Raw genomic sequence first — 23,778 nt, 5'->3', positions numbered from 1 at the left:
CAGCCCTTTGCTCTGTTCTAATGAACAAAATAGTACTCGGTTGACTTAGTTACGGGCTTCAGAGTCACTGACAACAGAAAGCATGAATCCTGCAAACACTTTCCAAAAAAGAACAATACCCATATTTTGCAATCAAGATACATGCTTAGTCTGTTGCAGAACACAATATGAACCACAATATTTAGCTTTATCGTTGTCAATAGCAATAGCATTATTTATCTTCTAGTAATGATAAAATTTGCACTCAGGAGTGGAAGAATTATTATGCGTTAGCAAGTAGTAATATTCACAAGATTCAAGGGCACTTTGCAAATCATACTACAATAGCTTCCTTTGTTAGGAAGTTCATTTTAATTACTGCTTTATTTCAAACCATCTAACTAGTTTGCTGCACAATATTTTGAGAAAGCAATGCAGTCTGAAAGTCAAAATTTGTGACCTCGCTGTAATGGAAAATGCATTTCCATTAGTTTCCAAGTTTGCAGATGAAATTATTATTGTATTTGAAACAAAACTCACTTGTATTAATAAGAAATTGATTGGAGACCCCAGGGTGATCTACATCATGAATTGCAGCTGCAAAAATTGCAGCAAGGATTTCCAAATCAGTGAAGACGGCCTAGGAAGGAAAAAAGGAATTTGTCAGAAAAGTCCTTATGTTTTATCTCTCAGCAGTTTGGGAGGCTGATTCAGAGAAACAAATTGTGCTTTTTAAATCAGTTTTCTGAGGACAAGACATTTACTCGGAAGAAAGGTCTACAAGCAGCATCTGCTCTTTAAGATGAAACAGAGATTACAGGCAAAGCTGCTGCTGAAATTTCTTAATGGTGATTTCCCTGGAAGTAAACTGAGCCCTCAGAAGGGCAGGCAGCACACTGCTTTTTGCAAGTCTGAGTGCTACTGGTGATTGACTCAGCTTAAGGTTTTTCTCCTAGGTTCACGTAGACAATGTGGTGCTTTTAAGCCGCCACCCCACCTTTAAGCCAAATTTAAGACGTCTGCCCAACACAAAGCACTTAACTCAAACTAGGTAACTCACATCCAGCGCGGGGGTAGAGAGCAGAACGTGCGTGGATTGGGCAACATCAGCAGCATGGAGGCTGTTGTGGTAAGCTACGTCCGAATGGTAGTGGTCTTCTAGCGTCATCATGTACGTCACAAAAGTGTCTGATGAGATCTTGAATGTTTTTAGTAGATCTCGCTCCTGTATAATAAATGGTACAAGCATACATGCATATATCAAATAAGGATGTCATACTGTAGAAGGCAACAAAACAGAAAGCAATTAGAAACTAAAATAGTGTTGTAAAAGAACAGCAGATTTGATGAGAAAATCACAAACCTGAAATATAGCGTACATAATGCAGGTGAGCGGCCTGTTGTGGGAATACCTTGCAACATTAAATATGTTGAGACCCCACTTATTCAGATCTTCCAGTTCCTTTTGAAAGGACAAAAAGAGAATAGTTACAATATTCTTCAAGACAATTCTGCATTTATCACTTGCACCAAGTCTTTTGCATTTTCCAGAAGTTTGAAAAGATGCAAATTCAATCTTCATTATGGTAATTATGTAAGCACATGGACATGCGTACTTAATAAAGTACATGAACACAGAGTAACTGTGAAGGGCTGATGCCAAAGCACTTGTACAAGGAGACGACATTTCTCTGTGAATTATTTGTGATGTGTGTTTCCAGGTAGCAGGAAGAAATGCCCTGACAGAGACAAAGGCCGCACAGCCAGTTTGCTGGACATAGTGTTGTTACACATTCCTGTGTTTGATAATTGCTCTCCTCAGCCTTCATCACATTTTAAAAATTATTTTAGGGATATTTTCAAGGAATTTATGAACATAGAATATGCTGTTAGGGCCTGGTACCATTAATTACAGCATTTGTAATGGCTGCATCACTTCAAGGATACCGATTCCAGTTTTACAAGGCGGGGAGCAGTCCATCCCTGGCTTCCAGATAATACTGATTCTCCCAGAACTGCAAGAATCTGTCATACCTTGGCCAGATGGTCTTCCTTTTCTGTTTTCACACCAAATCGTGAAATGCTGGTGTTATTTAAGCTTGAACTATGCATTAATTTTTTCACTCCACTGATCTGTGTCATGAGCTGCTGTTTTTTCTTTTTCTCTCTGTCTTTCTGGGTGGGAGAAGGAATCTCCACATCATTCTGCTTGTCTGTAACAAATAAAGATGAAATGAGTCAACATTGTTTGCAGTGCGAGCACCCATCACACCCCCTAAAATCAACCCTTAGCTTTGCTGATTAAGTGGCTCTGCCCACCAGTTCAAACCCATGTGTTTCTGCTGGGGGCATTCTCTGATTTTGGGACCGAACTGAACCGAAATCAAAGCAAAACAGTCACATAACCTCCGTTTGCCCTCTGCAAGACTGAACCTTCCCACTGAGCCCTGCTGGGACATGAAGGCCAGGCTGCTTTCATTGTAGCCATTTTCAAGCTGCATCGCCTGGGGACACAGCACATGTCCAGGAGCTAGCTCTTCATGTCTGAAAGGTATCAGGTTCTGCTTATGGCTAGGTCTCAATTAATTTTTATTACCTGTTTTCAGGAAAATAAAATATATATTCAAACAACACATTTTTCCTCAATGAAGTATATAAGCATGTATTTTCACATTCGCTCTATTGATACTTATAAGGGCCAAACTCATCTCCATACCCCCTGCTCTTAAAACACCAACCCAATAATAAATTGGTGTCACTGATTTATTAAAGGTTTGCCCTTTACAAATATGTATAGAATAACATAAATGCACAGGCCATATTACTATTGTCATGCTCAGAGATAGTAACAATATTAGTGCACATTAAGTAGGCACCTAGTGGGGCACAAACTTCGCTGTGGAGACGTGTTTAATAAATAAATCTATCCTCATATGCTACTTACTGCCTTTACTACTGATTTATTTGCTGCATTAAAACGGAGATACAGTGGCTCATTACTTTCATACTAACCATTTTTTCATGGACTTTTAGAAAAGGCTACTATAATCTCTTTGCACCTTTGCATCTCTGAGGACCTTTGGAGGGACTAGGCATCTATGCATTAGTTACTTTTGCCTTGGCTTAATTAAAAATCTCTGAAATAAAGAACTACCAGTGAGTCTGCAACACTGCAATTAAGAAGGAAGCCATTATTCACAGCAACACTCAAGCTGACATCAATGGGTGTTTCCCTTGTGTGTTTTTGCTGAACAACAGAAGGACTTTCCTCTATATAATCTCCTTAGCAATGACTAACACTAAGGCAGCGTAAAATGGACATTCTTGAACATACATCTCTAATTTATTAAATCACGTCCCCACGGTGGTGGTGGCGGCAGCAACACCCCTCAACCTTTAGGAAAAGGCATGTGCTGAAAGGCCATCATGATCTTCCCCATTTATGTGATGCAGCTAACGATAAACCCACCGTTTTTCATCTGTCCTTCATACGGATCTAAACCTTGTGTCCTTGCTCACACTGACCAAATGGTGACTGCAGGACTGGCCCCTCTGCAGAGGACATCGCATCTTGGTGCCTTCCTCAGCTCATTTAATAAAATCGAGAGACTGAATGAAGTCATGTGATCTGGTTTTAGTATCTGTAAGTTATCTCCATCTAGCAAACACTGTTTGAAGGTAAATGAATGTTTGTTCAACTTCCCCAGTTGTAGACTCCTGATATTTTGTGCGTTCATTTAATTTTAAACCAAACTGGGGGGGGGGTGGTAATTCATAAAAATGTAACAGCATGACTTCCTAAAAAAGCTTTTAAGATCCTTTTAAAAGCTTTACTCGTTTATTTTTACTATGAGCAATCAAGTTGCAATCTGGCAAGCCTGCACCACTCAGCCTTAACACGGCCCTAAGTCATCGAGTGGCCTTCATACTGCCACAAAATAGCGAGGACATCACCATTACAGAACATGTGAGAAGAAGCAGAATAGGAATGAACAAGACCATTGTCAAGACCTGCAAAGGGAAATGCAGTTACCGGACCCAGCCTGAGTACGGGGAATAATACGGCCCCATTAGGACCAGCAGCGGCTTCAGCTAATTAGCCCCTGCTGAGATACAGGCTCCACTAACTTGAGTGTATGTGGGGTTTATTAGTTTTATATCAGGTCCACAGTATCAAGCCACATTGAGTATTTCTGCTGCAGCACATCCTGCTCCAGAGACATATGCCTACTGGCAAGAGCTGATGAACAACAAACTCCCTGAAAATGCCATGGTGGTCATGCTCCCCGGCGCGCTGTGTACGCTTCAGGCTCTCCAGCTGAAGAAGTGGCCTGCTGGCTGGCAGCTAGGCAGTCTTGCTTCTATTCCCTCTATTAATTCATGTTCTGGATGTCATGATTAAGCTAAGCGATAAGACAGGGCCAATGGATTCCCACAAAGCAGCTACAGACTTACATGGATTATTAATGATGTGATGTATCCTAAATGCAGGCAGCAGTTCCAGTTGCAACTGGCTATTGAAATCACTTTAAAATCCCTTAATGGAAATAATTGCGTGTCATACAGTGAATGCGTTCTGGACCATCTTAACCACAGGGCATGAGTCCCCCCCGAGCTCTGACATCCCACATACACTCAGCATTTGAAGCTGCTGGACTCAGAGATATGTATACGAGGGTCCTGTGCTAAGCTTCGTTTTATCTGCAAATGGTCACAAATTCTAAAGCTGCTTGAAAACACAGAAAATTATATTTTCCATAACAAGGTTATTTTGTAAACACAGAGGATTAATTCATGCCAGTAGTCCTATGAGCTCCAATAAAACTAATGACATGCAAAATATTCTCTTTACTCTTCATTCTGACTTCCAGTGCAAAATGAGAAACTATATGATATATAAAATGTCTGGGCTCAACCTACTTGTCTGAACCCTGTCTCTGAAGGGGGAAGATGCAGCTGTATGAGGCAGTAGTTGCAAAGATGAGAGTATGCAGTTGGGCTTGTGTGACTTTGTCCTTTCCATAAGGTCAACACAAAAAACAAATATGCATAATGCAGCTACCAATAGCTTAATTCAATCTGAACAGAAAAATCTTTTGATTTGCTGAGGGAATTCTTCTGTGGATAGGCTTACTCAAACACTGTATTATTTTCCTCCCCATATCCATTTTGAAACTGAAAAATCGAAACATTTAAATAATGCTCTGCCCCAAAGGAACACTGGGCACAAGCACTGACTGGTGGGTGTTAGACTGCCATTAATCGTTATCTTTGAGTCACCCGAAAGCTTGGGATGCAACACCTTACCCAGGAAAGTGTTGGAAATGTACTCGGACACCTGGTTGCCAGAGCGGCTCATCTCGGAGAGGTGTGTCAGTTCCCGGTTCAGCATCCTCTTGAACTGGGAGGGGGAAAGCACATACACAAAGATGGCATTTTTCTGAATGCTCTTCCAAATTAATACAGCTATATCACAAGCAAGTCCACAAACAAGCTGCTAAACGCAAAATTCTGGAGACATTTGGAATGGAGTCAGTGACATATGGTTTCATTTAGATACTGTTCAGCATCATCATGACTAGATATTTCTTTTCAGTACACTAAACTGCAAAATTAATTTCCTCCAAGGATGCACATTAGTTTTTACTGTAACAAATGAGAAGACAACGTTTCAGGTAGTCTCTCTGAAAGATCAAATTCTTGTATTGATTTTAAATTCCACATCCTATAACCTTCTTTTGTTCTGAATTTTATAAGTTTGCTCCATTTTGAATTACGCAAGTAAAAGGCAATTGCATACGTTCAGAACAAAACAGAGAAGAAATAAGCCATAGATCTGAAGATCTGCTTGGATCATTACAGTAAAACGTAGGATTCAAGCATTTGTTCACCCAGATATACATGCTATGATCCTCCTAATTTTCTAATCACACATTTTCATTGCTGCATCATTTCATCCCGCAACAGTGAATTCCCAAAGGAGAAAAAAATTTACATACATGTATGCTGCATGCACAGTACACACATACGTTTATCTCTTGCCATACAGTACACATAAAGAACCATTTAAAAAGCATGTTTTCCTTACAGAGGTTTTATCCAAGCAATACAGCACAAAAAACCAGTCATTCATAAACCTTCAGGATTTAAACCCACCTTAATATAACCCCAAGACACAGATAACAAATAGTTTGCTTCAGGCATTTTGGAAAACTCCACGCCACCGTCCACAAATCCTCACGGAGAAATCACCGGTCAGACAGGAGAGCTCCTCGGGCACACAGACACCCCCCTTCCCCAGTCAATAAAAAAAATCAGCGTTCATCAAAGCCAGAGATCCCCCAAAGCCCGGCAGTTGCTAATCCCAGACAAAGCCAAGCTTGGCATAGCATCTTTGCAGAGGGCTGAACGTGGGTGTATTTGTTCGCAGGAGAGAATAATGAAATCAGGGATTGCACGAAGAAACGAGAACTAATCCAAATGTATTCAGCTGGATGGCTGGAAGCACTTATGAATTATGAATCGTCCTGGTTGCTTAGTTGGCTGAAGGGGGTCCCCACTCCACATCAGCCTTGCTCAGCTGAACTGTACGACAAAAAAATGATGCTGGTTTCTGAGGGGTTGCCAGCTTTAGTAACACAGCCATCTTTTCATAAGGAAGATTAAAATGGAGGAAGCTCTGTGCATATTTAAATAAGTCAAAAGTAGGCAGCAGTCTCTTCTCCATTTCTGCTTTGTTTTAATCCTCTTCATTACAGAGACTGAGGATTTTCAAAGCAAGTATTCACTTATGGATTTCTAAAAGCATAATTTTTCACATTTTCAGTGTGATCATGAATATTTTTCCCCTACATGGTAAAGGGCAAAACGTAGCAATGTAACAAAATATACCTTTACAAACCGGAAATATTTTTCAGGTAAAAGGTATAAACTAATAATAACCTTAAATCTGTAACGTCAGTCTGCAATTAATAAATTCTTTCTTACAAGAATATATTCACAATCCAAATTTCAAGATTTGATCATTAATTTTTATTTTAAACTGAAATGCAATCACTTTATCAGGAAGCTGTAGCTGTCCTTTTAGCATCAAATCAAAAGAAAAGCACATTGTACTGTGTATTTGATACAGATCACAGCAAGGAATCACCACTGATGTGCAGCACTCACACTGCTTTAGGACGTCCTTGGTGATTGCTGGCTGTAATATGCCGCACGACAGCAGCCAGGATTCCTAAAATAAAAGTGCAACCTTTGGCCTAAAATTATTTCCTTTCTCCAACTGCCTTCATTAAATGTTACCAGCCTCGCATGACGTCACGAGGCTTCCTCACGTGCTGTGGGACACGCGGGGCGACGCAGAGCCCGCACACAGCCCGTGCACAGCCCGCAGCTCCCTGCTTGCCCCGGCTGCCGGACCAGCACTGAGCACCATGAAAATCACACCTCGCTCGCCAGGCATGGCTCCCACTCAGCCCTTCGGCCTTAAGAACCACGTAGAGCAAATCAAGTTGTGAACCCACCCTCTTCTCTCCTTAAATGCATGATTATCAGAGGTGGAAAGCTGGTGCCACCTCCCTTTTACCACGTGGCTATCTGCGCAGACCAAAGATGGGGTGCTATCTGCTCGGACTCTGCCACCACCATCTCTGCTGTCTTCTTTTGCAGCAACCTGCCTTGCCCTGCCAGTGTGAACGTCACACCGCGAGGCCTCACTTTCTGGGTTACTCAACCAGTTTAAATATTGTCTCATGGGACACAGGCAGGAGTGGGATGTGAAAGACGCTGGCTGCCCAGGAGGTCATGGGCATGGGGCTTTGGCTCACAGGGTCTCCCCTAAACTTCATGCCAACCAAGAGGGACAAAAGCCTTTTTGAAACTCCTAAGAGAAACCTTAGTGATGGAGAATGACTGGCAGCAAGAATGAAAACCAAGTAAGAGAAAGCCCGTGGGAGGAGAGGAGAGCTCTGAGCCTATCATTCCTCACAGTGACGTATTTTCGCCGGTCACAAGCACCAGCCACCAACACGTGAGCACGCCCACAGACTCACAGTGAAGCATATGCTGAAACATTTCTCTGGATGGAGGCCTTTATCTTTACAAGGAAAACACCATAATCAGATGATGACACTTTTAAGCAGCACTGAATCAGTCAGGTTTTCTATACAATCGCCCCTTTCAGACAAATAATCCCAAGCGGTGGACAAACATCTGAAAAAAATGCCTTTACCTCACAACTGGCTTTATAAGGTACAAAGGGTAGCTGCTGCCTTTTCGCAGAGGCACAAAGCAATTAAATGGCCTCCACAAGGTCACCCAAGCCATCTGCAGCAGAGATGAGGACAGATAAAAGACCTTGGGACTCTCGTATCTGATCTTTAACCAGAAATCTGTCCCCTTCATCTCCTCCAACAGCCTTAATCTTGCTCACTTCTTCAGACTTTTAATCAGCGACCTTTTATAAACGCAGACAGCAGTATTACAGCACTGCTAAAAGGACTATCAGGGCCAAACCCAGCCGAGACACCCACAGTGCTATGAGAATACCCACATGCTTTGCAAAGTTTATTGCAATTTACCATCTGAATGATGCTGGCACCTAAGCAGGATTTACTTAATAACACAATATCCTTTTGAAAACACCACAGTTCAGCATGGAGCGAGGCATGCTGATGGTGCACTCGGTAATCGCAGTGTCTTCACTGCTCGTGGGGGGTATCTGGGATTTTTCCTGAGCTTCCCTTGATGTCAGGATGCTCTGGAGCGACACTGCTTCCTCTGAACTGCTGTGCCATTTGCCTGTGGCGCCTGCGGGGAGAAAGCACATTGCTGCCTCTCTGCACAGATCAATGACTGATGTCATGTGCAAACCTCAGTAATGAACCCTTCGTTAAATCGATTTGACAGCAAAGGGTAAAACAAACAGATTGCACGCTAGCTATGAGAAAATACCAACTGCTCTGCCATTAAGTAAACAGAAGTGTTGCTGCTTTAAAGAGCTTGTGCATGAGCACAGCATGGCCCTCAGCTCAGCAATTACGATAATGCCTATCAGCAACATGTGGACGTGTGCTGTTAATTTCATAATTAATAATCGTCTTGGTGCCTTTTACAAAGGAAATAAGCACTGATAACCTTGCTGTACAAATAGGAACTGAAGCATACATAAGAATACATGCGTGCGCACACGAAGATGTACACGGGAGGGGATGCCCATGCCGACTCAAGGGGGTTTTCCCTTAGAAAGAAGCAAAATCAGCAAACGGGCTTGGGGCTCCCTTCTCTCTACCCCAAACTCCGACCACAGGACCATGCAATTAACACATTCAACTGATGAAAAGAGTGCAGATAACGTAAATAAGATGAAGCCCCAACCGAAATTTTTAATAACCAAATACACATGGCGGTACAGCTGGCCTTCCCAGCACGTCACAGAGGTCTAAAACCATCTGGAGGGTTGTGTGAGAAAAAGCCATCGCATCGCGTGGAGTTTTCCTGTTTTGCATGCTCTGAAGTAACTGCAGAAGTCATCTGAACCAAATTAAGTCTCCCAGAAACTGAATCATTCTTTGATTACCAGCAGTGACCCTTTTTCATGTATTCTCTGGTAAAGGGAATCACAGTTTCTTTCCAGCTTTCCAGTTGTGCGTGTGTGCGGTAATTTCCTTGATTACCATTGGGAAAGTTCACTCACAGTTCCCCTCTTGGCTGCCCACACTGCACCCTCGCTGCCTCTGTTTTCTCTGCACCGGTAGTTGTACTATTTGCTTTTACTTCTTCGCTGCAGCGTGGGGCTTAGCGCTGGCCTCCAGCGCAAGGCTCTGCAAGGACACGACCGTGGGGACCTCTGCGGGCGTGCGGGAGGGTGGTGGCATCGGCACTGAGTGCATGGCAGCTCCTTCAACCGCTCGAAAGCTGGTCCTTCACCCCATCCTAACCAAACACTCTGCAGGCAAGGCTTGCTTGCCTTCGTTTTCATGCAACGGAAGAAAATTTGGCCTAATTTATGATAGGATTTGCCAGATTTAGGAGCCCAAGCACACTGGGAGTGCGCTGGCTCTGGGACCACCACGTGCGGCACAGGGTGGAGTGCAGGGCAGCATCCAGCCACATGTGGGAAATCTCCCTGGTGCTTCAGTGTGGAAAATCCCACCTTTCTGGCTCTTTATGGAAGAAACTACTCTCCTCCTTTCCTAGGAAGGAGGGAGAGCCACGCAGAGGCACACGTGTTCTTGGTCCTTCCAGCCCCACACCGGCTCCAGCAACAGTCCTGCTGTTATTCCTGTTCCTATTGCCCTTTGGAGTACAGCATCAGAGGTGTTCCTGGTGCTTTACAGGGAGAATAAAGACAGGAGGATGTATCTGCTGCTGATGTAAACCCTTTGAAGTCGATTTATACCAGCTGGGGTTCCCTGAGGCCAAGAGTCCTTATGCAAAGAGGCTGCTTAAAAAAGTTTTAGTCATTTGCAGGAGCTGAGGGCAATTTCAAGATAAAAGAGCTGCTAAGATGCTGCGGGGCTCCAGCCTGGAGTACCTAAGGAGAGTGGGGTCCCACCCCACACTTTGATGGAGGAGTATCGGTGCAGATCTCCAGTGTGTAAAAATGTTTATAAACTCTGTTCCCGGTGACCCACCCTTCTGACGCAAACGTTACATCCCTCGCTCTTCCACCGCTCCTAGAAATCCTTAGAACAAAAGGATTTGTGGTACGAGGGTTACTTTCGCCTTTGATTTCCATGCAAAGGCAGCTGGGCTCAATCCTTCTCAGCTTAATTGCCTCGGTAAATTACTGCAGGTCCAGAGGTGCAATTAAACTTTGGTGTAACTCCATTCATTTCAACAGCTCTTCTCCTGGGAATAATTGGAGGCCCAGCACTGGGAGCTTAGAAGAGCTGACACTCACCTGCCCATGTGACAAAGAGGGAACAAGAGTCCAGCCGGAAACTATTTACACACAGGAGGGAAATTACTCATCCCTGTATACGGCAACCAGGTCAAACAGCAAATGTGTAATGCTTTTGTCTGGACCTCTGGCCGCTCGCAGGGAAGGGATGTGATGCTCATGCGCTACTGCGGATTTTTTAAAAAAACTAATCTCATCGCCTGTGTTTGAGAAGCTAGAAGAAATATTTGTAAATACCTAGCCCTCTCTTCCTGACACGGATACCTCACTCCCGTATTGCACAGAGACACCTAACCACCAGGCAGACAAAAATCCCAGAGTTTGGATTTTGCCTGAGCAAAGGCTCAGGCAGAGCGAGGCTCAGAGGATGCGATCCCAGGTGTCCCGGGACAGCGGTCGGTACCAAACCTGGACAGCCCCTGCTCACTCCTGAGATGGGCAGGGAAGCAGATCTCTGGCACACGAGCACCTTGTAACTCGCTGAAGGTTAATTTTTCATTACTCTCGTTTTTTTCCCCAAACTACATTTGGAAAACCTGCTGATTCTGGAGTGCTGGAGCATTTCTTTTGTTGTTTCTTAAAAAGTTTGCAAGTCAAAAGAGTTAAAATTCATTAATTTATAGAAGCAGTAACCTGATCATTTATCTGTGCTTTCCTGATGTTACATCACTTACAGAAAGGACTGTGTCAAACAAATTTGCCACTGTCCTTGTTACTTCATAATTTCTATCGATTTTCCTTTTTAAGCACTCACATGAAGGATGATGGGGAGGTGCATTTAAATGTTTAAAGAAAAAATAAGCCCATTTCACACTAAGCAGTACTAAAGGAGAAAGTCTGCAGACGTATTTCAGTGCCTGAAGAAAAGTGGAATGGTTGCAGTCAACTATCAGTCATTAAAAAAATGAAATGCTTTTGCAACTCTTTCTAGTTCTTGTTTCCTAAAACAATATAGTTTTTAATGTGCTAGAAACTATTTTTAATGAGATACAAAGTACTATTTGTTTTTTGGTTTGGTTTTTTTTTTGTTTTGTTTTCCCTTCAGCTTATTTTTTCAACCAAAAAGTAAACACACGGTTATGAAATCTCCAATTTCACATCAAAGGAGAGTTGATTTATACATATGTTCAAAGGAAGACTTTAAAGGAGTAACATCATGACCAACTTGTTGGCCTTATGTTATTAGAATAATTTAAAAATCCACAATGTAAATGTTGATAAATAAATAGCACGTTGCCATAAATCAGCATGTGGCTGCTCATGAAAGCAGTAACATATATCTGATGTAGACAGAACAATATTCACATTTTACCAGTAAAGTTTAGCATTTCTGAAAGCGGCAGAACCTCCCTTGGGTGGGACATATTTATGCAACACGGGGCTTAAAATTGATGAAGTGGAACCTGAAGCAGGAGTGTTATCACCCGTACATTTCCAGCTCATTTCCAGACAAATGAGACTTGAAATATGCAAATTGCATTAAAATGCTGGAAAGGAAAAACTCCCTATAGGATCCTGCCCAAGGAAAGCACTGTGAATTAGCACTGCTTAGAAACGATACTGAATTTCCTTATTTAAAAGCAGGCTCGGGGCATGTTACTCACTTGCTGGGAACTGGTAAGGCAGAAGAAAACCCCCCTCCGCCGGATGCTGGGGAATTGGTAAGGTCATGGAGAAACCACCCCGTTTACTTTCCTGAAAATGAATGTGTCATGTGTTTATAAGGTGTGCCTGCCTGAGTTTTTGTTGGCACATGGAGAAAATGCCTGCCATACCCTGCAGGGCCAAATCTGCTTACCACCTCCTCGGTCGGGGCAGTCCTGCAGCATCTATGGCCGATGAATTCAAGTCTCGGTGTATCCAATACCATTGTGTTTGGTACCCAACAGCCCTTGGTTTAGATTTACATTTGTTTGGATTGATATGAAATACTAGGACGGAGAGAGTTTAAGATTTCACGCTGCGTGGTGTGACAAAGCACATATTGTCTGTCTCCTTGGGCAGAAAAAACACGGCAGTGGGGTATGGCCCAGTCTGCAGCTTGAACTGAAGCTCTGGGTTCCTTTGGAAGAGGCTCAGGTTGGTTTCTGCTTCATCCAAAATGCTCTTCCTATATTTAAGAATAGGTCTCTTCTAGCCAGTTAATACATTCAACTGTATCTTGAGTCTATGTGTCAGCTTACTAGGTTTTGTATGGATTTCTTCACCAGAAAGTACCAACCCGCACACAGCAAGAGCTCTCAACCAGACAGAAGCACAGCAGCGATCCCCTGGGAACTGCACTCCCTCTCCGTCATTGAAAGGTGCATTTTGTAACATAAAACAAATTGCACGGTAAGGAGGAAGGACCACACAAATGGCACATTACAGGCAAGGGGTAACTCCCAAGACTAGTACCACCTTTTCCAGAGCAGCTGAGCACAGCATGGTGAGCATTCATACCAGTTTTTCATCCCAGCGCTGCTTTTACTCTTCACTCAAACGAGAGGCGAGTCAATAAAATCAGAAAGAAGCAAAAACATTTGTTCTGCAAAATAATTTTTATACAGTTTTACCAGGTGGAAAAACGTTTGCCATGTTAACTGCAAAAGGAAAATCAGGAAGAAGAGATGATGAGCACCAGCCCGAGCTGAAGGCTAAGAAGCAACAGCAAAATTAAAACCTACAGCAGCTTGTTTGTTGACATAAAGTTGATTAAAGAAAGACCTGATGCAACTGACAACATCTGTGGCCTCGAGAGCAGATAGCGCTCCAGAAGGCTGCAGATCTCAGACCAAAATCTTCTGTCAGTCACACCCATGCAAACCGCACTGATGAAGTCTCGAGTGCCAAAGGAAGCCAAACGACTACGTAAAGAGAGCCCACAAACCAGAGAGCCTCCCCAGCCGCTCGTCCCTGCCAGGGCAGGCAGGGAGCAGGCAGAAGCATCCCTGCACCTGTGGGGCTTGGGGGTGAACCATAAGGAGATGCTGGACATTCGGATGAAATATGCCTGGACTATATTCTCAATCTTCAGGAAAAAAAAAAAAAAAATAAACAACTGAGAGGGAAAAGCATTTGTCATTTAACAAGAGAGCAATGCAATTAAACATGGGATTTTGTTAATCGTATGAAGCAGCAATTTAAATTTAATTTAAATTTGAGTCAGGCTCTGCAGTCATCATTTAGGCAAATCCAGCTGGGGTTTTACCTGAGTAGGAGAACAGGCTTTGGAAAATTCAAATAACGTTGTGCCCTGAGATGACTCTTCCAAGATGCCCATGATGAGAAAACTCTGGCAACTTTTAATTGACAGAAGTCCGTTTGCTTCAGAAAACACAGGATAAAGAGTAAATTCTGGGAAGTAGTCAGTGTAGCTCTACAATACAGTATCCCCTCCCAAAAAAGGTGGCAGTTGGTCTTGCCAAAATGAAAATGAGCTTAATGCAAGCACCAAAACCATACGGAAGGCACTAATTAATGTAAATATATTTAAATGAAAAATCCTTCTCACATAGAGATAGGCAAATGATTTGCAGAATAATTTTTATGTGGCGTTTGCCCAGCTGTGCTAAACCAGCAGCAAGGTGAGGCACTTCTTGTTTGTTTGCTTGAAACACAGAGCAAAGGCTTTAATCGGAGGAATCTCTCCCTCTAAGAGCTCTGATGGATGAGCCTTCAAACCAATACATCTCCACAACATGTTCCGGCTTTGATAACGCAACATCTTTCAATTAAGTTTCATTTAGTGCAAATATTTTGATCACCAGCTGCCCCACCGAAAGCAGTTGCTCTGCAACTGGGTAAAAACCGAGACGTTCAGAGTTGGGCTGTGGAAACTGGTCCGGTCCACAAAATCAGGATCAGGATTAGGACTGCTCAGAGGATTAAATCCTACTTTGAAATCCTTCACAGCTCACCCTCATCCTAAGTGATGCTTCTCCTCCGAGATTTCATGCATCTCCAGTATCCTCACTTCACTTCCAGAGAGGTCACTGCTCTGAACAGTTAGTCACTCTCTAGTCCTGCCCTCAAATCATGATTCATTTTGAACCTGCCTTTGAGCTATTATTTATTTAAGCCCCACCCTAATGTGCTATAACGTAAAAGTCTGAGAATGCAGAACTTTAAAACCCATCACATCCTAGTACAAGCAGAAATGTTTAAAGGACATGCTAGAAGGTCCTGGGCACCGTCATGTCCCACAGGATGGCAGCTCCCCAGAAAGGCTCCTGGGAAGGTGGATTTGAACCAAAATTCAAACCCCAAAGTCTTCATCTCTGCTGTGGCTATCTAGACGTGCAGCAGCAGCACGTAGGGTATGCGTGGCCACGGGATCTCCTTCATATTGGCTCTTCCCACCCGTTTACCGCAACGGTCCCAGAAGATGAGAAAGCATCCGCCACTCAAAGTCACTTTGTTCTAGGAGGGTATCTCGAACGGTGGCACCGGCTCCTGGCTCCTAATACTGTACCGACACTTTTCACAGGCAATGGTGCAGCTTTCCAATATTCTGTTTTTTAAATATTTGAATCAGTTTAACTAAGATATCTGGAAACTGACAGCCCAGAGGGCTCGCAAGACCGAAGTATTAGATTGTTAAATAAGCCCATGTAAGGCCCTACTATTCTGCCCCCCTCTTATGACATAATTGATATAATCAGAATAATTTATTTTAGAGGCCAAAGAGCAAGGGAGGAGGAATAGGATGGATATGGAGACAGCTACCCTAGAAGTCCATTTGACAGTGATGAGAACTGATACGCAGGAGCTGACTCGGACCCAGCTCGCCAAGTCTTGAACATCCACAAGGAGCTTTGAGGGGTTTCACAGTGTGGGGCAGAGCCACCGTTCAGAGCTGGCTCCTCCTCACCCAGCAGGCTTCACTGGAACCTCATGTTCACCACTCCCAAGTGTCTCTGTTAAAAAGTCTGGCTCCTGCATCGTGCACAGCTTTGCCTTAAGGAATACAGTGCCCTGTCCTCTACAACAAGGACATCCTCAACACAAATGAAAAGCCATCAGATAAACCAAAGATGGAGTGAATATTCCCAACCTCAGATAGAAACAGCTCCTACTGCAGTTCTCATGGAGCATAATGATCGTCTAGTGTCCCGCTCTGCAGACAGCAGCTGTACGACTAAGAAACGGTTAACCACCGCAGAGCATGCTGACGTCAAACCTGACACGACGTCAAACCTGACACGGGCAATGTGTGTTAGGGCTCTGCAGGGACCAGTTCTGCGGGGACTGCTGCAGAGCAATGCCAGGGGCTGCTCCGACTGGCCCGTCACACTCCAGAGAGCTCTCCCGGTCGCGGATCCCTGTTTCCATAACACAAGTCCCCGGGCGAGGGGAATACCGGTATGCGGCGGGGGAACCGCGTGCGGAGCTCAGTGATTCATCCCGGCTTGTAAAAACAGGAGACGTGGAAGTCTCTTTGTTTCGCTGGCTGCTGCACAAGTGAACAAGCCTCTCTTTGTGCAGTGCTCGGCTATTTTAAAGCATATTAAACAAAGGAAGTTACAGCAAAAGCAAGCGAACGACTAAACAGCCTGGCACCACTTAAGGGAAACATCACGTACGAAGAGGACAACATTCGGGGCTGACGGACTGGCAGAAGACAAGCGAGCGAGCGCGGAGGCTGTGCAGCCCGGCACATACGCTGCTGGCACTTGGCCCCGCGCCACGCTCGACCTCCACCATCGACCTCAGGAGTTTACATTAGTGTCCAGATGTTTATTTAGCCACTGTCTCCTGAAAGCTAGGTGCGGCCTTGCTCCTCTTTTCTGACCGAAATGCCCTTTGAAATACAAGCAAAACGAAATCAGTTATGTTTATCTTAGTGGCTTCTGGCTCACAAGCAACCAAGATAGGAGTGCAGAGCCCCGCCGTGCTGCTGCCCTGAGCCACTGGCTGAAAACGGCCTTGGGTGGCAAGATTTGAGTTGTGTTATTCAGCACTTGGGAGTAACGGAGATGTCTTTTAAAGAGTTGAAGTAAGAGAGTTTAAGGATTTACTCTGAGGTGTTTGTAGCTGCACAGGCAGTGCTGGCAGGGATGGGTCCCCCAGGGAAGAGTACAGGGAGAGAAGTGGGTTTTGAAAGTTGCGAGAGCACAAGGCAGGCACCCTGATGACAACACTTCCGTCTACTCAAAATTAGAATATCCCCACAGACCACAAATTACGTTATCTGTCCATTTACTTACTCGATGGACTGCAAAAACCTCTAAATAAGACTGGTCTAATTTAAAGAGATGGAAAGGTGCTGCTTAGGTCCATTCAGATATATCCATTTTACGCGTGATCTGGGCTGTATCCTGCACGGACAGGCAGGTAGCTCTTGAGAAATACTACATTTTTTCCATCCCTCATTTCTATGATATTACGGCCCCGTAAAAACTTGCAGTCAGCAAGGCCAGCATTGCAGCTGGCAAGAATACTTGCTCCTTTTTATGATTCGGAGGATGCACTGAGCATGTCCTCCCCCAGATCCCAAATGCTATATTAGGTAATAGAGCCAAGGGGGTCCTGCGCTTCCGTCTGCAGGACAAGCGAGGCTGCGGACAGCTGCCTAATGCCAAAAGCAACGTTACAGGGTGGCCACCAAGAGAGAAGATACCCCCTCTTTATCAGCAGGACCATGACTCACAAATCCTTCTGAGACACAGCAGTTGCCTGAGCTGGAAGTTGGACAGGGTGATAAATGCAGGAAAAAAAGAATATATATGTTACAATAATGTAAATATGTGCGGTCTGCTTCTACAGGCAGCACTGAGTGCCTACAGAGCCTTTTACAGGTAATTTTGTTTCATTGCAAAGCTGCAGTGCCATACTCTGCTCACAGCAAAAGATTAGTTCAATGTTAGGAAAATATATTCCCTTCATGTCAGTTGCATTCCCTGCAACCAGGTAGTTTTCCAGGCAGTTTTTTTCTCTAATGTAGAAAGTTAAGGGCACTTAGTAGAAGCTCACAGCTGGAGCGCAAGGGACTCGGGCTGGTTCGTGGATCAGGTACTGCTCTGGTAATGCATCAGGACTCACGGACGCTGACAACACACCCGGGGAACAGAGTTCCCCTCTTTGCCAGTTCCCCTCTTTGCCAGTTTTATGTCCGACCCCGCTCGTGGGACTGTAGGCTCCCACTGTGCAAATGGCACTGCTCCCTTGGCTCACACTGATGTCAGTGCAATCAGGCTCGTTAGCTCACAGTAAGATTAGCTGCTCATTTCCTCACTTCTCCTGTAATTAACTCACATCTTAAAAAAGTATACGCACATGTTTTAACTGATGTTTTCCGAAAACCATCAGCTTAAAGCCAGGATGCTGTCCTGCATGGCGCTTCCCCCCAGCGATTCCTTTTTGGTGCAGGACTTCTGAGAATCACCCCGTGAACACGTATGCCGAGATCCTCCCTCTCTCTCTGCTGTTGTTGCAACTCTGGATTTTCTAAACTACGTCTGTCAGGAAGGAGACAGGAAATTCGAGTCACACTTGCAACAGCTGTGCCATGCCTACTATCAGTCTCAAATGACGTAGTTTGGCTTGGGTGGCGCGGGGCCAGGAACTTGGCGAGAGCGGAGGTCAGGAAGATAGGTCACTGTTTATACTGCTCTTGCACTTGGGAGCATGCTGAGTCTATTTGCTTTCTTCCTATCTATACTGTTTCTCTTTCCGTTTTTCTTTAATAACGTGGAGCCCAAGCATCCTGTTTTCAAAACATCTGACTGTTTTACTATTTACCGGTGACAAATTTAAATGCCTTTGACCGAAGCAGGCAGTTGAGTGGGATACGTGGTGAATAGCAAAACCTGACCAATTAAGGACCGTTGCAGCCTCCTCCTGAAGATGCACGTTTCCAACACAACGGCTTCTCACACTCTGAGATCACTCTGCAGATTGTACGTCTGAACCCGAAAGCCACAAACCCCCAAAACTAATTCGTGTCAATATTTACTGCTGATAAGGAAAGGAAAGCGAGGTGTGAGGCCATTTTATGCTCTTCTTTCACAGATGAAAGCAATACTGGAAGTTGACCAAAAAACACAGACATTTCAGAAACCGGTTGTGAAAGAACAAAGTTTCGGGAACCTTTTGCTCGACCCAGCTGCAAGCCATTTGCACGCAGAGGGAGCACAATTTGTAATTAGTATAACAAGCAATATAGTTAGTCTTTCACCTTCACAAGTCCAGATTTGGCACTCAGTGGAAAAAAAATAATCTCAAAACGAAGGGCATCAGCGTCCACATTGGCCGTGCAGCCTTCTCTGCAGCCTAAACCTTTCTCAACTTTCACCCTGGCTTCCCTCGACACAAACTCAAAAAACATAAAATATGCCTTTCTTGAAAGCTCGGTCTATAAAACTTTTATTGCTTCCTTTGCCCCTGCACGTCGTGGTAATCACTAACAGAGGAGGAAGCTGAAATAACACGGGATTTCTTTGCTCAACTTTTTCCATAAAATCAGTTTATGATTCAGCATGTCTGATTTCATTAATTTCCGATTAGGAAAAAAATAATAACATCGGGTTGGTGCAGTACAACTCAGAACCGGGTTTAACGGCGACAGCTGGTCAAAGGCATAGATGCAGCGGACACAGCCCTCACCCCAAAGACGGGAGCAAGCTCAGCCTAGGACAATATGACCTGCTCCATCGCACAACGCACGGCTGCAAACACCGCCTTCAAACCTGGGTGCAAAAACTGCGCTTGAAAAAAACAAGGCACGGGGATGGGGAGCAGCCAGCCTGTCCCGGAGGTGCGAAGGCTCTGCTGGCAGCCAAGCGCTGCCCCGGGCAGCGGCTGGATCAGAGCAGGGAGGTGGCTCCGGGCCCCGGGGGAGGGAGCGCCTTCCATCCGGCACCAGCCACTCCGGCAAGTTACGGTCTGGCTTGGGGAGATGCTGAAGCGAAATTCATCTGCGATGCTGTGGCTCGGCAGGACGGGGGCTGGGGAGCTGGTTCCAGCACCGGGAATGGGGGCGAGGGGGGGAGGAACATCAGCTTCCACAAGTTGCCCAGAGAAGGGCGTTCAGCCCTCGCGTTTCGCTTGCTTTCCTCTCTGCTGCTTCTCAGCGTTCTCCTGGGACTCCGCTCTCCCTCCTGCTTCTCTGACTTTTAGCACAGCGTACTTTTCTTAGTTTATTTTAGCACCTTACTCGCAGAAAAACGCAAAACTCCCCTTTCGCTCACGGCGCATTAAAAACTAAAAGAAAAAAAAAAAACCGTCCCGGGAGGCGGGCGAGCAGCTTCTCTCGGAGCTCATTCCCTATGCACCATCTTTGACTTCGCACCCTCATCATATGCTGGCAAGCGGTGCCGAGCCAGCCCACCACATTAAAAACAAAATTAAACGCTTACCGAAAGACAAAACAGCAATAAAATAACGTACCACAATGTTTAGAGTTTGCCATTATTACGGACAGACAACAATGAAGATAATTGACTTTTGAAGTGATAATTTGTGAAATGCGGGCGTTTTCAAGAGTGTTTCTGGTAAGATCGGTTCCGAAGGGACCGGCGCTAATTGAAACCTCTTTTACTTCTCAGAGAAGAGCCCGGCGGTAAGGATCGCTCTCCCCAAGCCGGCCGCGCCGTGCCCCCCCCCCGGGGGGAAACCCGCACCTCCTTCCCCGGCAGTAACTTGGGAGTTGCTCTCCTGTACAGACGCGCAGGAGAACCGGGCATCAGGCTGCCGTGCCGCGCTCCGCATCCCCCCCGCCGCTCGGCTCACCTTGTTGGATGCCATCTCGCTGACGGAGCGGTAGGTCTGGATGGTCTCCAGCTGATCCAGGCACCAGTCGAGCTCCTCCAGCGTCTCCATGGCCAGCTTCTGGTAGGGCTCCTCTGCGAAGAGGCAGACGGACATGTAGTCGGGCTGGCGCGGCGGCAGCCTCTCCATGCCGGGGCCGCCCGAGCCGCCGCCAGCACCGCCGGAGGTGCCGCACCGCTCCCTCATCATGCGGCCGCCGCTGCGCTCCCCTCGCCGCCGGCGAGCAAATCCCCGCCCGCCGCTGGCACCCGGCACGGCCCCGGCCCCGGCCGCCCGCCCCGGCCCGCCCCGGCCCGCCCCGGCCCCGCAGCCCGCCCTGCCCCCGCGGGACGGGGAACCGGGCGCCCCCCGGGCAGGGCAGGGCAGGGCCGGGCCGGGGCAGGCTGCGGCTCCGGGAGCGCCGGCCCTTCCCGCCCCCCCGGGCCGCTGCGGGGGCCCGGGCCGCCCCCGCCGCTCCGCGCTGCCCGCGCCCGGGATGCTGGTCCTGCGCCAGCCCCGCTCCCCGCCCGCCCGGGCCCCTGCGCCCTGCCGGAGCCGGCTCCCCGGGCCTGCCCCCCCCAGCCCTGCTCCCCAACCCGGCCTGCTCCTGCCCCCCCAGCCCTGCTCCTGCCCCCCCCAGCCCCGCTCCCCAGCCCAGCCGGCCCGGCTCCCTGCCGGTCCTGGCTCCCCAGCTCTGCTGGCCTCGTTCCCTACCAGCCTTGACCGTCAGCCGCGCCAGCCCTGCACCCCGCTGGTCCCACGCTCCGGTGCAATCCGCCCGTGCTCCCCAGCAGGCCCTGCACCCCAGCCCTGCCAGCCCTGCTCCCCAAGCCCGCCAGCCCCTGCTCCCACCGAGCTCTGCTCCTTGACCCTGCCAGCAGGACAACATGCTCCTGAGCGGCTCTCGGCGTAAAAGTTAAGGTTTACATAAGCGGATAGTGAATCATAAAATCTCCCCATGAATGTAACTGCTTCTCATAATACCAGTGACATATGCTTACCCCGTAAATCTGTCAAAGTTAATGGATTCAGCATTTCTAATAGCACTGGCTGAGCAGGTAACAGTGACATCACAGGTCAGGATTGCTATGATATGCACTCAGCAAAGTTTCTGCTGTATAGCGCGTACGCTGTACGCACATATGCCCCATACGTGTGTATACCACTGCCCTCCCTATCAAACACTCGCGGCCCTGGGGGAAGGAGCGGCACCTCGTGCCAGTATCTCCCCCTTCATTAGGATACATCCTCTTCCTCGTGCACCATATCCATAAAGCAATGAACATCATTAATAAGTATTGTATAGAGACCGTATGTTCAATGTTTGAAGGTACGTGGCAGAAAATAAACGCTGCCAAAGAGTAATTCAGCAATAAACTCGCAGGGAGCACTTGGCACAGACACATTTTAAAGATTCAGTAAATCTGAATCTTTGTGGCATTGAAAGTTAATGTTTTTTCTGTGCTCACAGAGCTCCAAACATGGCAAGTAATCTCGTTCTTGCATACTTCTGTGATACATATATCCAAAAGCAGGTGGAAATAGCCAAAACACACAGAACTTGGGCATATTTTCCTTTCTAACATGCATATTCTCTATCAACCAGTTCATCATGTAAATTAGTTGACCTGGAAGGGCTCAAATTCCTTGTAATAGAAAATGTTTGCATTGATAAAACTAACACGGGCTAAATAATGATTTTAGGAATAGGAAAAAAATCATCTCCTCAGACAAACTAAAGAGGAGCTGACCATATGTTTAAATAATGAAATGTGCTGCATTACTGTAACGTGTTCCCCGGCTCTAAGACTTCTCAGTAAGCAGGACCATGACATACAACCACGGCGCGAGCTACGTGTGCAATCCTGTAGCAGGAGAAGGGATACGCTCACTGTGGCACTAACCCTAATTTAAGCCGTTTGGGGATTTCCAGCCTTGCCCAGGGTCGGGGTTGCAGGACCTGCTGCCAGTATTGCTTTGCTTCAAGTCTTCACCTCCAAAAGAACCGTCAGGGCAATGCAAGACCAAGAACAGAAATCTATACTTGATACTGAAGGACTTATTTTCCCCAGAGCTGAGGAAGGGTCCAGGCTATTCCTTTACTTTGTAATCTGACTTTTGTGTAATAAAAGGAAAAAAAAAACAACCCAGCCAAAAAACAAGGAAAGATATTACATATTAAGGAGAACAATGCAAATGAGGAAACTTTGGGGCTCAGGTATAGAGCAAGAGGGTTTGGTACTAGGCTACTGCCAGCTCTAAATTCTTTAAAATTTTATTTTTAGTTTTTAGTAGATGAGATAAAAATACAATCAATGTTTTATATATTCTAAATGTTTTCTAGAATTTTTAGCAGAGTATACCTGGACAGTTGTGCAAAACGATCCCTCCTTCCCACTGGTGTCTTGCAGCATGAGCTGCCTTTCTGCTTCATTTCAGTGAGGCTACCTGAAGGAAGCCTGTGAACAGTGGGGATCCCTTCAGGCTGAAGCCTGGTTTACTCATGTAAAAATACGACCATTATCACTTACTTAAGCCTTTTCAACAAAAACATTTAGAGGACAATAGATTAACGATTTAAATGCAGATGTTTTGAAAACTGCCACTTAAAATATCTCTAGTTATTTCAATGGCAAAGATACAGTAAAGTGATAGTAAACAGTTCTTGCTAAATATAATTTTAAGGAAAAAAAAAAGGTGAGTTCTGTTACTGTTCAAAAGCTGTTTAGTGCCCAGTCTAGAAGAAGTGTTTTTCCATGTAAAAGCACTGTTAACGTTTTCTTTCAGAACTTGCTTTTTCTGACACTGCATCAGCCTGCACATTTCCCCTGGCCTGCCCACAGCTCCAGCTGGGTCTTCGACCCAGGGAAAGATGCATCACCTTAAGTGATTTCTTAAGTGAATTCTTCAGTGTCTTTTGGTTTTGACTAATCTAAATATTTTTTCACTCATTTTCTTAAGGAAATGAGTCTTGTGAAATGAGGCTCTGATGGTGTGCCTCCCTCCAGGTGTCTGCATGTCTTTCAGCTTCTCCACCTTCTCTGCCCTCCTTCCTCAGTCATTTCTGAACCCGCTGGTGAGTTTTAGCACAATTTCCTCGGCCACTAAGTACGTCAAAGATACCACATTCGTACAAGTTTCAAGAAATTAGACAGTCCAGTAGAGGA

The 23,778-nt window shown here is 45.7% G+C and overlaps 1 protein-coding gene across 6 annotated transcripts in view; it reads right to left on the bottom strand.

Moving 5' to 3' along the window:
• The window catches only part of PDE4B (phosphodiesterase 4B), a 221,099-nt gene that overhangs the window by 6,664 nt on the left and 190,657 nt on the right, over positions 1-23,778 (bottom strand). For 3 of the 6 annotated variants that reach the window (XM_052800444.1, XM_052800445.1, XM_052800446.1), the window contains 6 exons: positions 20,594-20,706; positions 5,287-5,380; positions 2,014-2,192; positions 1,343-1,441; positions 1,040-1,204; positions 520-619 (listed from right to left, as the gene is read on the bottom strand). In XM_052800444.1, the coding sequence (XP_052656404.1) occupies positions 520-619; positions 1,040-1,204; positions 1,343-1,441; positions 2,014-2,192; positions 5,287-5,380; positions 20,594-20,706 (750 nt within the window). Of the gene's footprint in view, positions 1-519; positions 620-1,039; positions 1,205-1,342; positions 1,442-2,013; positions 2,193-5,286; positions 5,381-6,135; positions 6,942-18,139; positions 18,340-20,593; positions 20,738-23,778 lie in introns of those variants that run through there. The other 3 variants (XM_052800449.1, XM_052800448.1, XM_052800447.1) reach the window with 3 other exon arrangements.

This window comes from Harpia harpyja, chromosome 11 (assembly GCF_026419915.1).
Source record: "Harpia harpyja isolate bHarHar1 chromosome 11, bHarHar1 primary haplotype, whole genome shotgun sequence".
Lineage (NCBI taxonomy): Eukaryota > Metazoa > Chordata > Aves > Accipitriformes > Accipitridae > Harpia > Harpia harpyja.
Note: the sequence above shows the minus strand (reverse complement) of the source record. Positions and strands in the feature narration are given on the sequence as shown.